The sequence below is a fragment of the Salvelinus namaycush genome, chromosome 1 (genome assembly GCF_016432855.1).
Source record: "Salvelinus namaycush isolate Seneca chromosome 1, SaNama_1.0, whole genome shotgun sequence".
Taxonomy (NCBI): Eukaryota; Metazoa; Chordata; class Actinopteri; order Salmoniformes; family Salmonidae; genus Salvelinus; species Salvelinus namaycush.
This window is the reverse complement of record NC_052307.1, coordinates 49,857,367-49,871,874: the sequence shown is the minus strand read 5'-3', so window position 1 is coordinate 49,871,874 and position 14,508 is coordinate 49,857,367. Positions and strand designations below refer to the sequence as shown.

At 42.9% G+C, this 14,508-nt stretch overlaps 1 protein-coding gene across 1 annotated transcript in view; it reads right to left on the bottom strand.

Moving 5' to 3' along the window:
* Window positions 1–539: 539 nt before the first annotated feature.
* The window catches only part of LOC120045149 (cytoskeleton-associated protein 5-like), an 89,083-nt gene continuing 75,114 nt past the window's right edge, over window positions 540–14,508 (bottom strand). Inside the window, exons 38-43 of the mRNA XM_038990076.1 lie at window positions 6,003–6,191; window positions 4,258–4,365; window positions 4,042–4,116; window positions 3,660–3,822; window positions 3,446–3,552; window positions 540–1,065 (exon numbers count right to left, since the gene is read on the bottom strand). Of these exons, the coding sequence (XP_038846004.1) occupies window positions 838–1,065; window positions 3,446–3,552; window positions 3,660–3,822; window positions 4,042–4,116; window positions 4,258–4,365; window positions 6,003–6,191 (870 nt within the window). The 3' untranslated portion in view covers window positions 540–837. The remainder of the gene's footprint in view (window positions 1,066–3,445; window positions 3,553–3,659; window positions 3,823–4,041; window positions 4,117–4,257; window positions 4,366–6,002; window positions 6,192–14,508) is intronic.

Sequence of the window (14,508 nt, the reverse complement as noted above, 5' to 3'; positions counted from 1 at the left end):
AGCCACTAGACCTTATTTATATGCCAAGCAATTAACAAACGTCTTAAAGCACGCTTTTACAAGTGTCACAAACGGCCGCTCCAGTAAGCCCCTTATGGTGAACGAGAGGCTTGAACATTTGAAGTTCAGTTCATTGCGCATTATGGACTCTAATTAAATGAGCCTAAAGACTTATTCTTTTGACTGAAGGAGTCAAAGATCCGAGTCAGTAAAACAAGCCGAACTTCCCATCACTACTGGACAGGGGCACACCACCAAAATGTACTTACTATATAGCAAAACCCTGACTGACACACAAACCCCACTATTGCCTAAAGGCTGATAATTTTTCCATCGCCCAAGTTGATCCTTTCACAACAAAAATGTATACATTCACATAATTATTTTGGAATTGCCCACTGATGGCGCTTGACCACATTCTTATAGTTTAAATGCAGCTGAAAATGTAAGATCTCTTGCTACAAGGAGTACAAAAATAAAAACGGTCACTCGGTTGGACCTTCACCCCTACCCTTTTCAGCCTTGAACATTTAGAACAATTCAAGATATTTGTCAAACTTTATTTATAAAATACAAAACATAATCCATACAAACATTGCATCGCATTCATCACACACACATCACCTTCATTGGCAATGACTGATTGCATACACCGCTCAAACACTCCATTTGTGCATTGGTCCTTTACGCCACCAGCATCCCTTAAGCGAGCAGACAGCTGTTTTGACGATTGCACCCTTATTGAACTATTGTAATTGTCAAGCCAAACGTGATGTTTGGCATGACAATTTCATAAGGAGTTGGCAAGAGTAGAAACAGACTGGCACCCAGGCTAGTTTATTGTTGGTTGCCCTTGATCTTCTGTAGTCTCTTCATGAGGTCAGCTAGGTTGCCTGTGGAGCCGGAGTCAGCGGGCCGGGCGGGGCTCTGTGGGCGGCGCTGGTCTTGTGATTGGCGGTTGTGGAGGATCTGGGACATCTTGCTCTGGAGCACATCCATAGAGGGGGCCACGGGGGGCTTGGAGAGAAGACCGGTGCGCTCGTCCTCACCCTCCCTCTGCTGAGGCTACACGGGAGAGGGGGAATAGGAGAGAAATCCACTCACTATTTACAATAACAGCAACAAACTACTAGAACAGAAAATGTTTCAGTAACCACATTTCCATCCACAGTTCATGTGAGTGAAGTCATATTGTACATACAATTTTAATAAAATCACAGATGGGGTGGAAACAGGAAGTTTGTCAGTAAAATGTATTATGCGGGAAATGGCAGAGGAAATGCCTTTATGTTGAAATATTGATAAAATAACCATATCGAAGTACATTTGGAGTCACACGATGATATGGTGTGTGGTCCTCCCACTACGACTCAGAAAACCATAGTTAAAATTAAGCTACGGATTAAATAAATTATGATTAAATACATTTCACAGGGTGGTGAAAGTTCAGTGATGAGCTTGATGCTGCTTTCCAATAAACCGAGGGTCTTATTTTGGTGACATGATCGATGCTTGACAAATAAAATTCTCACTCTTATCCATAATCTCATGTTGACTAGCCAATCCGCACAGCCCACCCACACTACCTGTTGGGTAGAACAGGTGCCAAGACCAGAGTAGACACGTGCTATTTAACGCAACAGTTTAACAAATATATATATATTTTTTTAATCTGTAGAGTTGAAAATGCGATGGAAACACATTGAACTTAATTTTTAGTCGGTACTTGAAAACTTAAGCAAAAAAGTACAGTGTGTGCACTAACATCACACTGATTTTTATCTACAACAAATCCATTTGGTGGGAAAATGCTGATATTTTCTTTGAGGATTATAGATTATTCGCATGAAATCTGTCACCAATTGGTCAGATGATGTTGCTTGCAGATAGGGATGTTAATTGTTGACTGTAAACCATCTGAATACATGTAATCGATCATGTTTGTCAGATTATAGGTGAATTTGAATAATGTAGTAAAATTAAACAAGCGCGTGTCTGTTTAATTCGCTATAAATCTTAATTATCAAACACCCACCGCATACAGAGCATTATTTAACCGGAACATCACCTGTCGGCAGCGAGAGCTCGCAGCTCCTCAAACAACTGCTTGCTGCGTGGAGCAAAATGCATTCCTTTAAGCCTGTTCCTTGTGCAACATTTGTAAATGCAATCTAGTGTGAAAACAGTTGATGGTTACCATTTAAAAAGGGGGATCCCTTTCTATTGCTACTATATTTATTTCTCAACTCATAATATCAAGCAAATTGCACTGTTTTATAACCTGAGTAGCTTATCTGACATGATTAAAATGGAACCTCGGGGGGGGGCACCCTCTAGTCGGCATTTCAGTGCAAAGGCAATACGGTGGGGTATCAGACAGACAACGTGGTCACTGAAAATAACAACTCAACCCCCGTTACATTAATTTGTTTTATGCTACAATATTTTTTCCAGTTGTTGGACAAACTGATTATGTAAAATTTGCCAATAGGCTAAAGTTCTATGGGATAGCCTACTACTGTAAGCGAGCATTTAAAAAAATGTTTTACATTGGCCATTTCATTTGAGTAGTTGAATGTTCAATAATAGCCTCTTGACTGTGATGATTGATTTTGTCAAGTTTCAGCTCTTAATGAAAAATGGCAGTGCCTTGTACGCACGCATTTGTATTTTACTAGTTGGAACAAATTTATTCGGTTGTTAACCCACTAGAGTTGATTGACTAAGTTACAATAAATTTTAAAAATCACCATCAAAATCCATAAGTTTATCTGCGGTGAAAAGTGACCGAGCTAGAGTGGTGTTTGTCAGACCATGACATCCCGAAAAATTGTCTTCTTGCAAAAACTTCTGTAGCGTCCGAACGGTTTGAGCTAAAAAAATTATGACCAATATGGAAAGGGGAGATTCTCACAAACATGGTGTTCTCAGTTTTGATCTACAACTCCTACAAGTGTCACAGGACTAGTATGAACGTAACCGGTACCAGTAAAAAAAAAAAAAATATATATATTGTTTTTAAAGTATGAAGGTAGTTATATGCCTACCCAAAAAAGGGGGTTAAATGTGTAAAAATATACATTTCCTGAGTTAAAAAAAATATATCCTAGATTTAGGACAGACACTTCAAAACCTTGTTTCTTATTATTTAATGTATTAGTCATATATTAGGCCATTTACAAATGTGTTATTCAAATGATTTCTATGGACTTTAAGAAGTAAAGGCTGAAACCAATATTTAATCAAATGTTGTTGTTTTTTATACCTAAAGGGGTCTTACAATTCAAAACTCAAATAGCTATATGATCCATAGTACAACCATCTTAAAATAATTCCATATGCAGTTTAGAACCCTCATAACTACCCCATTTTACACTAAAGAATTCACCGGTTAGTCAGCAGCAAAATTTACCGGAATTCGCATCCCTTCTTGCAAATACTGTACCTTGTTGTTGTTCTCCAGGCCATGCAGCTGTCGGAGTATCTTGAGTCGCTCCTGGTAGACTGAGGGTCTGAGCTCGTCTCTGCCAGGAGTAGGGTCCAGACCCACACCTAATGAGGATAAATAATAGGTTAGAACAGGTGGTGTTGAGAAGCATGTGTGTGGACCTGTGGTGAGGGGCTATATCCTCTATGCCTACCCTCTCTGTTGTGTGTACCTGTGGTGGGGTATGGTGTCCTGGCCTTGTCTCCTCCTTCTGTGCAGAGTTTGTTTAGGCTGTGCTCTACAAAGGTCTGAAATGTCTGTGGCAGCTTCTTCAGGTGGGAGGCAAGGTCCACCTCAGGGTGTCTCTGCTTAAACTCCCACAGCTTAGACACACCCTACAATTAAAGAGAGTCATGCTGTCAGGGAAACACTATGGCAGAGCATGGAAAAACCCAGACAATCACACTGGGTAGGAAGACACGCTCTCACACACACAGCTGATGCCAAACCAATCATCCCTAACCTAAGGCCTATATTTTGTAGATAACGTTCTTGGCTAGTTTGCCATTGGGTTAGATTGTCTGACAGTAATTACATGGGAATCTGAACCTCACCTCTTCGCTGTTCTCCTTGGAAGAGATCTTTTTGAAGATCTCCCCCAACACCTCTGCATCCTTTGATTTGGGAACCTTTTAAGAGACGACAAATAGCAGATATGAGGCTATATACACTCAGTAACAAGCAGCATTCAGAGTGTCTGATGGAAATGTAGAACCATCTGTCATGAGGAAAAGAGAGCCCGTGAACAAACTAGATGTGTAGGAGTGTACCGTGTGTGCAGTCTCTCTGTCTGTCTTGGCAGACTTGACAACCCTCTTCAGATGAGCCTCCAATTCAGACTCACTCTTGTTCTCAATCAGTGACAGGTGATCCAGGATCTGTTCATGGAAAGACAAACATTCAACACAAACATCAAAACTATTGGGATAAATGTTGAAATCAAATTTTAGTAAAGGTATTGCGCCAAGTCCGTGAACACGCATGTAATTAAGACATAATTGGGCAATCACGAAAGCCAACAACCTGAGTAAACTGTCTGCATGTGCAACATCACGTTTATGTTGATTTTGTCCATCTACGATAATGACAGGATAAAATATCTGTGAATCAAGTGTATTAATTTGGGGGCAGGTGGAAACACGCATGAAACATTAAATGGACATTTAACTAGTTTGTGACCTGGGAGAAACATTGGGGTGTTATTTTACCTGAAATGTATTTGGTCCTTTGTAGAATTTTGACTCAGTCATACGAAAACCAACAATTAAGCCACAGATAAGGGGAAACCTAGTTAGTCATCTTTGATTAATCTCGTCGTTCCAAGCACCCACGTGAAAACCAATGAGTAGATGGGACAGGCGGGACTTGCAGTGCTTCGAGTGTCTCAAATGGAACCAAGATATATTTCAGTGTTTTGCAACAGATGGTTGCTGACACGCGCAAGCAATGTACATGCAATGAATAACATGTACACGTTAAATTGCGGTTAGGGTATAAGGAACAGAAACTTTAAATAAGCAAATTATGAGGATCCAAAGGTATTTAAATAAGCAAATTACAGAACATGTCCAAAAGTATGTTGACACATGCTCAAACATATCATTCTGAAATCATGGGCATTAATATGGAGTTGGTCCCCCCTTTGCTGCTATAACAGCCTCCACTATTCTGGGAAGTCAAATTCTTCGACACCGATCTTGACAAACCATTTCTGTATGGACCTTGCTTTGTGCACGGGGGCATTCATGCTGAAACAGGAAAGTGCCTTCCCCAAACTGTTGCCACAAAGTTGGACGCACAGACTCGTCTAGACTGTCAATGTGCTGTAGCATTAAGATTACCCTTCAATGGAAGGGGCCTAGCCCGAACCATGAAAAACAACCCCAGACCATTATTCCTCTATCAAACTTTACAGTTCGTCAGACTGCCAGATAGTGAAGCACGATTCATCACTCCAGATAATGTGTTTCCACTGCTCCAAAGACCAATGGTGGTGAGCTTCACACCACTCCAGCCGGCGCTTGGCTGTGTGCGGCTACTTGGCCATGGAAACCCATTTCATGAAGCTCTCAACGAACAGTTCTTATGCTGACGTTTTTCCCAGAGGGAGTTTGGAACTCTGTAGTGAGTTCCAAACGATTTTTACCACTACAGCGTCCCCGTTCTGGGAGCTTGTGCGGACCACCACTTTGCGGTTGAGCCGTTGTTGCACCTAGACGTTTCCACTTCACAACAGCAGCACTTAGTTGACCGGGGCAGCTCTAGCTGGGAAGAAATTTGATGAACTGATTTGTTGGAAAGGTGGCATTCTATGACGGTGCCACATTGAAAGTCACTGAGCTCTTCAGTAAGGCCATTCTGCTGCCAATGTTTGTCTATGGAGACTGCATGGCTGTGCGCTCGATTTTATACACCTTTAAGCAACAGGTGTGGCTGAAATAGACGAATCCACATACACTATATATACACAAAAGTATGAGGATGCAAAGGGGAATCTAATAGTGTGTGTGCCAACCGTGGGCCCTGCCAGGCGGCAGAGTGTGTGTAGCAGAGTTTGGAGCGTGCGGTGGGGCATGTCAGTCTTGAGCTGCCGTAGGCGGTCTTTGGGGAAGAGCTTCATGAAGTTGTGCACATCCAGCAGGATCTTGTCCAGAGTAAGACTGCTTATGGTTTCTGGCAGGAACTTGATCATACGCCACAGACACTACACACACAGAGAGAGACAGAGAGAGGTTTAGATTACATACACAAAATCCTACACAGGTCCTTGATGGCATGGAGCTCGGCCCCAGTGATGTACTTGGTGGTGCGGACACCCAAGCACATCACTGAGACTGAGCTCCCTGCCATCCAGGACCTCTATCTCAGGCAGTGTGAAAGGAAGGCCCAGAAAATTGTTAAAGACTCTAGCCACCCAAACCATAGCCTGTTCTCTCAACCTCCGCACAGCAAGCGGTACCGGAGAATCAAGTCTAACACCAACAGACCCCTGAACAGCTTCTATCCCCAAGTCATAAGACTGCTAAATAGCACCAAAAAAATAAAACTGACCATCTGCAATGACGTTCCATTTCATTTTGAACCATCTCTTGGCACACAAACACTCACTATGCACACACTTAATTTGCTTACACACAATCATTTATGCTGCTGAAATTAGCTTTGCGCAACCCCTCCCTTTTGCCCTCAGAAAAGCCTCAATTTGTCATGGCATGGACTCTGCAAGGGGTCGAAAGCATTCCACAGGGATGCTGGCCCATGTTGACGACAAAGCTTCCTACAGTTCAGTTGGCTGGATGTCTTTTGGGTGGGTGGACCATTCTTGATACATTGAAATCTTTGAGCGTGATAAAACCCAGCTGCGTTGCAATTCTTGACACTCAAACCTGAGAGCTGATTGTCTCTCCGCTAGACACTAAAGACCCCTCATATCTGGCACTGTGCCCTCAATCGTGGAATTGAATGCTTTAGCAGGATTCTCTTCACAATTTGCTGTGACAATTGCAGCTCAAATGGGTGCAACTTTTGTTGACAACTTCAATACATTTTGGAAACAAAACACATTTTAGAAGGAGGATGGGATCCACCCAAATCATTTGGGTTCCTGGATCCTTTCACAGCATTAAGGCTGCGTTAATCACTACCATTGTGTCGCTGAGTCATCAATGATTTAGCAAATGTATTATACCAGGGGCATTGGTAGACAATGTAAGTAACCTAATTTATGTCCCTCGAACTTCTCTAAATGCCTCTGCTGATCCTACAGCTATTGTATGGAGCAATCATGCTTCTATGAACCAGATTTATGCTTTTAGCACTGAGGCAGTGTGCCCTAGTAGGAAGTCCACTGTGTGCAACCCACCTTCCACTAAGATAAATAACATGAGAATATCTACTTCTGCTAAGCTTCCCAGTAAAGCAATGAAAACATGCAAGCATCCAAGAAAAGTTCTCAAAATAGCCCACGTTAACATATGTAGCTTAAGAAACAAGGTTCATGAAATCAATAACTTGCTAGTAATAGATGACATTCATATTCTGACCATCTCTGAAACTCACTTAGACAATACCTAGCAAACAGTTACTAAGGATGCACCCATTAAGAAAACGACTAAAAACTTCAATTTCTCATCAATCCACGAGGATTTAAACATTTTATGGTTGAGAGGGATGAGGCAAAAGGAACGGTAAATAAGTCTGGCTGCACATCCCATTGGCAAACATACTGAAAATGGAGAACTCGTGATTAAACTTAATAAAAATAATAAACTACCCTATGAAACAAAGAACTTACATTTTGGAAAAAAAGGCAAACTCAGCTCCATTGAATCAGAAGGCTCCTTCATTACAAAACCGACTGATATTGTAAACTACTTTAATATACATTTTTTTTCATTGGCAAGATTAGCAAACTCAGGCATGGCAGCAACAAACGCTGACACTACACATCCAAGTATATCAGACCAAATTATGAAAAGACAAGAACCGTAATTTTGAATTCCATAAAGTGAGTGTGGTAGAGGTGAAAAAATTATTGTCTATCAACAATGACAAGCCACCAGGGTTTGACAAGTTGGATGGAAAATTACGTAGGACAAAATTGCCACTCCTATTTGCCATATCTTAAATTTAAGCCTACTAGAAAGTGTGCCCCATTTACTGGCTCAAATAGACGCCCAATCAGCTTGTTATCAACCCTTAGTAAAGTTATGGGAAAAATTGTGTTTGACCAGATACAATGGTATTTTACAGTAAACAAATTGACAGACTTAACATGCTTATTGGGATGGACAATCAACAAGCAGAGTACTTGAATAAAAAATGAATAAAGAAATAAAGAAACGAATAAAAAGATAGTGGGGGCTGTTTTGTTTGACTTCAGTGCAGCTTTTGACATTATCCAGCATCGTCTGCTGCTGGAAAATCTTGTGTTATGGCTTTACATCCCCAAACACGGAACCCAATCCAGCTGCGCGCGTGCGCCATCGTGCATACATTTATTTTGTCCCCCCACACCAAACGCGATCATCACACGCAGGTTAAAATATCAAAACAAACTGAACCAATTACATTAATTTGGGGACAGGTCGAAAAGCATTAAACATTTATGGCAATTTAGTTAGCTAATTTGTCCTGGGAAATAAACATTGAGTTGTTATTTTACATCAAATGCAAAAGGTCCTCTACTTCACCAATTAATCAACACATAAAAGGTCAACCAAATAGTTTCTAGTCATCTCTCCTCCTTCCAGGCCTTTCTCTTGACTTTATATTGCGATTGGCAACTTTCATAAATTAGGTGCATTACCGCCACTGACCTTGTTCGTCTTTGTCACCCACGTGGGTATAACCAATGAGGAGATGGCACGTGGGTATCTACTTCTATAAACCAATGAGGAGATGGGAGAGGCTGGACTTGCAGCGCGATCTACGTCACAAATAGAACTGACTTCTATTTTAGCCCATGGCAACGCTCATTGGCGCACGCGAGCAGTGTGGGTGCAATAATTGAATACAGATTACTTAATTTATTTTGCAACGCTCGCACATGCGACACTAGCGGTGTAGTGAGCCTGTTATTTTGTCGATTAAATAACAGAGGGTGTTCTTTAATAAGCCTCTCCAACAATCCAGGAAGATTACTTTTTTCAATCTTTACTAACTGGCACTGTTAGAGCCATTGTGTTAAAGCCATTGTGTCCATGTATGCAGATGACTCAACACTATACGAGTCAGCTACTACAGCAACTGAAATGACTGGAACACAACATAGATCTATCTGCACTTAGTTTCAGAATGGGTGGCAAGGAATAAGTGAGTCCTAAATATTTCCAAAACTAAAAGGCATTGTATTTGGGACAATTCATTCACTAAACATCAACTAAATCTTGTAATGAATAATGTGGAAAACGAGCATGTTGGAGGTGAATAAACTGCTTGGAGTAATCCTGGATTGTAAACTGTCATGGTCAAAACATTGATACAACAGTAACTAAGACGGCGAAACGTCTGTCCATAATAAAGTGCTGCTCTACCTTAACAGCACTAACAAGGCAGGTCCTACAGGCCCTAGTTTTGTGGCACCTTGACTACTGTTCAGTCATGTGGTCAGGTGCCACAAAGAGGGGCTTAGGAAAATTGCAATTTGCTTAGAACAGGATAGCAGAGCTGGCCCTTGGATGTACACAGAAAGCAAACAATAATATGCATGTCAATCTCTCCTGGCTCAAAGTGGAGAGATTGACTTGATCACTAGTTATATTTGTGAGAGTTATTGAACCATTTAAAGCACCGAGCTGTGTGTTTAAATGACTTGCACACAGCTCAGACACCCATGCAGAGCCCACAAGACATGCCACCAGAGCTCTCTTCACAGTCCCACAAGTCCAGAACAGACTATGGGAGGTACACAGTACTACATAGAGCCATGACTACATGGAACTCTATTCCACATCAGATGACTGATGCAAGCAGTAGAAACAGATTTAAAAATAAACCTTACGGAAAAGTGAAACAACAAAAGCAACATACATAAGTGCATACTCACTAAAATACACTGCTCAAAAAAATAAAGGGAACACTTAAACAACACAATGTAACTCCAAGTCAATCACACTTCTGTGAAATCAAACTGTCCACTTAGGAAGCAACACTGATTGACAATAAATTTCACATGCTGTTGTGCAAATGGAATAGACAAAAGGTGGAAATTATAGGCAATTAGCAAGACACCCCCAATAAAGGAGTGGTTCTGCAGGTGGTGACCACAGACCACTTCTCAGTTCCTATGCTTCCTGGCTGATGTTTTGGTCACTTTTGAATGCTGGCAGTGCTTTCACTCTAGTGGTAGCATGAGACGGAGTCTACAACCCACACAAGTGGCTCAGGTAGTGCAGTTCATCCAAGATGGCACATCAATGCGAGCTGTGGCAAAAAGGTTTGCTGTGTCTGTCAGCGTAGTGTCCAGAGCATGGAGGCGCTACCAGGAGACAGGCCAGTACATCAGGAGACGTGGAGGAGGCCGTAGGAGGGCAACAACCCAGCAGCAGGACCGCTACCTCCGCCTTAGTGCAAGGAGGTGCACTGCCAGAGCCCTGCAAAATGACCTCCAGCAGGCCACAAATGTGCATGTGTCTGCTCAAACGGTCAGAAACAGACTCCATGAGGGTGGTATGAGGGCCCGACGTCCACAGGTGAGGGTTGTGCTTACAGCCCAACACCGTGCAGGACGTTTGGCATTTGCCAGAAAACACCAAGATTGGCAAATTCGCCACTGGCGCCCTGTGCTCTTCACAGATGAAAGCAGGTTCACACTGAGCACATGAGCACATGTGACAGACGTGACAGAGTCTGGAGACGCCGTGGAGAACGTTCTGCTGCCTGCAACATCCTCCAGTATGACCGGTTTGGCGGTGGGTCAGTCATGGTGTGGGGTGGCATTTCTTTGTGGGGCCGCACAGCCCTCCATGTGCTCGCCAGAGGTAGCCTGACTGCCATTAGGTACCGAGATGAGATCCTCAGACCCCTTGTGAGACCATATGCTGACACATGCACATTTGTGGCCTGCTGGAGGTCATTTTGCAGGGCTCTGGCAGTGCACCTCCTTGCACTAAGGCGGAGGTAGCGGTCCTGCTGCTGGTTTGTTGCCCTCCTACGGCCTCCTCCACGTCTCCTGATGTACTGGCCTGTCTCCTGGTAGCGCCTCCATGCTCTGGACACTACGCTGACAGACACAGCAAACCTTTTTGCCACAGCTCGCATTGATGTGCCATCCTGGATGAGCTGCACTACCTGAGCCACTTGTGTGGGTTGTAGACTCCGTCTCATGCTACCACTAGAGTGAAAGCACCGCCAGCATTCAAAAGTGACCAAAACATCAGCCAGGAAGCATAGGAACTGAGAAGTGGTCTATGGTCACCACCTGCAGAACCATTCCGTTTTTGGGGGTGTCTTGCTAATTGCCTATAATTTCCACCTTTTGTCTATTCCATTTGCACAACAGCATGTGAAATTTATTGTCAATCAGTGTTGCTTCCTAAGTGGACAGTTTGATTTCACAGAAGTGTGATTGACTTGGAGTTACATTGTGTTGTTTAAGTGTTCCCTTTATTTTTTTGAGCAGTGTATATAAAAACTCAATAAAAAAAACGTACTCATTGTCAACAGCGTTTATTTTCAGCAAACTTAACATGTGTAAATGTTTGTATGAACATAAGATTCAACAACAGACAAACTGAACAAGTTCCACAGACATGTGACTAACAAATGGAATAATGTGTCCCTGAACAAAGGGGAGGGGGTGGGGGGGGGGGTCTAAATCAAAAGTCAGTATCTGATGTGGCCACCAGCTGTACCAAGTACTGCAGTGCATCTCCTTCTCATGGACTGCACCCTATTTGCCAGTTATTGCTGTGAGATGTTACCCCACTCTTCCACCAAGGCACCTGCAAGTTCCCAAACATTTCTGGGGGGGGGAAATGGCCCTAGCCTTCACCCTCCGATCCAACAGGTCCCAGACGTGCTCATTGGGATTGAGGTCCAGGCTCTTCGCTGGCCATGGCAGAACACTGACATTCCTGTCTTGCAGGAAATGACACAGAACGAGCAGTATGGCTCGTGGCATTGTCATGCTGGAGGGTCATGTCAGGATGAGCCTGCAGGAAGGGTACCACATGAGGGAGGAGGATGTCTTCCCTGTAACGCACAGCGTGGAGATTGCCTGCAATGACAACAAGCTCAGTCCGATGATTCTGTGACAATGCCCCAGACCATGACGGACCCTCCACCTCCAAATCGATCCCGCTCCAGAGTACAGGCCTCGGTGTAACGCTCATTCCTTCGACGATAAAAGCGAATCCGACCATCACCCCTGGTGAGACAAAACTGCAACTCGTCAGTGAAGAGCACTTTTTGCCAGTCCTGTCTGGTCCAGCGATGGCGGGTTTGTGCCCATACACGATGTTGCCGGTGATGTCTGGTGAGGACCTGCCTTACAACAGGCCTACAAGCACTCAGTCCAGCGTATTGTGGACAGTCTGAGCACTGATGGAGGGATTGTGCGTTCCTGGTATAACTCGGGCAGTTGTTGCAATCCTGCACCCGTCCCGCAGGTGTGATGTTCGGATGTACCAATCCTGTGCAGGTATTGTTACGTGGTCTGCCACGGCGAGGATGATCAGCTGTCCGTCCTGTCTCCCTGTAGCGCTGTCTTAGGCGTCTCACAGTACGGACATGGCAATTTATTGCCCTGGCCATATATGCAGTTCTCATGCCTACTTGCAGCATGCCTAAGGCATGTTCACGCAGAGAGCAGGGACCCTGGGCAACTTTCTTTTGGTGTTGAGTCAATAGAAAGGCCTCTACTGTCCTAAGTCTTCATAACTGTGACCTTAATTGCCTACCGTCTAAGCTGTTAGTGTCTTAACGACTGTTCCACAGGTGCATGTTCATTAATTGTTTATGGTTCATTGAACAAGCATTGGAAACCCTTTACAATGAAGATCTGTGATGTTATTTGGATTTTTACGAATTATCTTTGAAAGACAGGGTCCTGAAAAAGGCCTGCTTATTTTTTTGCTGAGTGAATATATGAACCTTTATTTAACTAGGCAAGTCAGTTAAGAACCTTAAGAACAAATTCTTATTTACAATGACGGCCTAACCCAGAAGACGCTGGGCTTATTTTGCGCTGCCATATGTGACTCCCAATCACGGCCGGATGCGATCCAGCCTGGATTCGAACCAGGGACTGTAGTGACGCCTCTTGCACTGAGATGCAGTGCCTTAGAACGCTGCGCCACAGACATGGATTTTGTGGAGTACAGGCCTGAGGGCGCACACTTAGCGTGTTGTGAATTCTGTTACGAAAGTATTATGCTTTTAAAATTGTGTAACTGCCTTAATATTGTAGGACTCCAGGAAGAGTAGCTGCTACCTTGGCATAATAAATACAAACCAGTGAGCCTGGCACCTACTACCACACCCCGTTTCGTAGGCACTTAAATATTTTGTCTTGTCCATTCACCCTCTGAATGGCACACACAATCCTTGGCTCAATTGTCTCAAGGGTTAAAAATCCTTCTTTAACCTGTCTCCTTCCCTTAATCTACACTGAATGAAGTGGATTTAACAGGTGACATCAATAAGGGATCATAGCTTTCACCTGGATTTACTTTGTCAGTCGATGTCAAGGAAAGAGCAGGTGTCCCTAATGTTTTGTGCAGTGTATACCCTGATGCCTAGTCACTTTAAACCTATACATATCTACCCTACCACTCCAGTATGCCTGCACATTGAAATTATTGTATATGCATTGACCCTGTATATCGCTTACTTTGTGTTCTTATTGTTACTTCTTGTGTGTTTTTGTTCTACTTGACTTTATTTTTTTAAATAAAAAGTACAGAAATTTGATTACCGCATTGTTGGGAAAGAGCAAGAAAGGCATTTCAATGTACTAGTCCACGTGACAACTAATAATAATAAACAAACAGGACAGTGGAGAAAAAGGAAGCAATATAAAGTTGACAAATAGTTACAGTTGAAGTTGGAAGTTTACATACACTTACGTTGGAGTCATTAAAACTCGTTTTTCAACCACTCTACAAATGACTTGTTAAAGTATAGTTTTGGCAAGTCGGTTAGGACATCTACTTTGTTCATGACACAAGTAACTTTTCCAACAATTGTTTACAGACAAATTATTTCACTGTATCACAATTCCAGTGGGTCAGAAGTTTACATACACTAAGTTGACTGTGCCTTTAAACAGCTTGGAAAATTCCAGAAAATTGTGTCATGTCTTTAGAATCTTCTAATAGGCTAATTGACAATTTGAGCCAATTGGAGGTGTATTTCAAGGCCTACCTTCAAACTCAGTGCCTCTGCTTGACATCATGGGAAAACCAAAAGAAAAAAACCTCAAATTGTAGACCTCCACAAGTCTGGTTCATCCTTGGGAGCAATTTCTAAACGCCTGAAGGTACCACGTTCATTTGTACAAACAATAGCACGCAAGTATA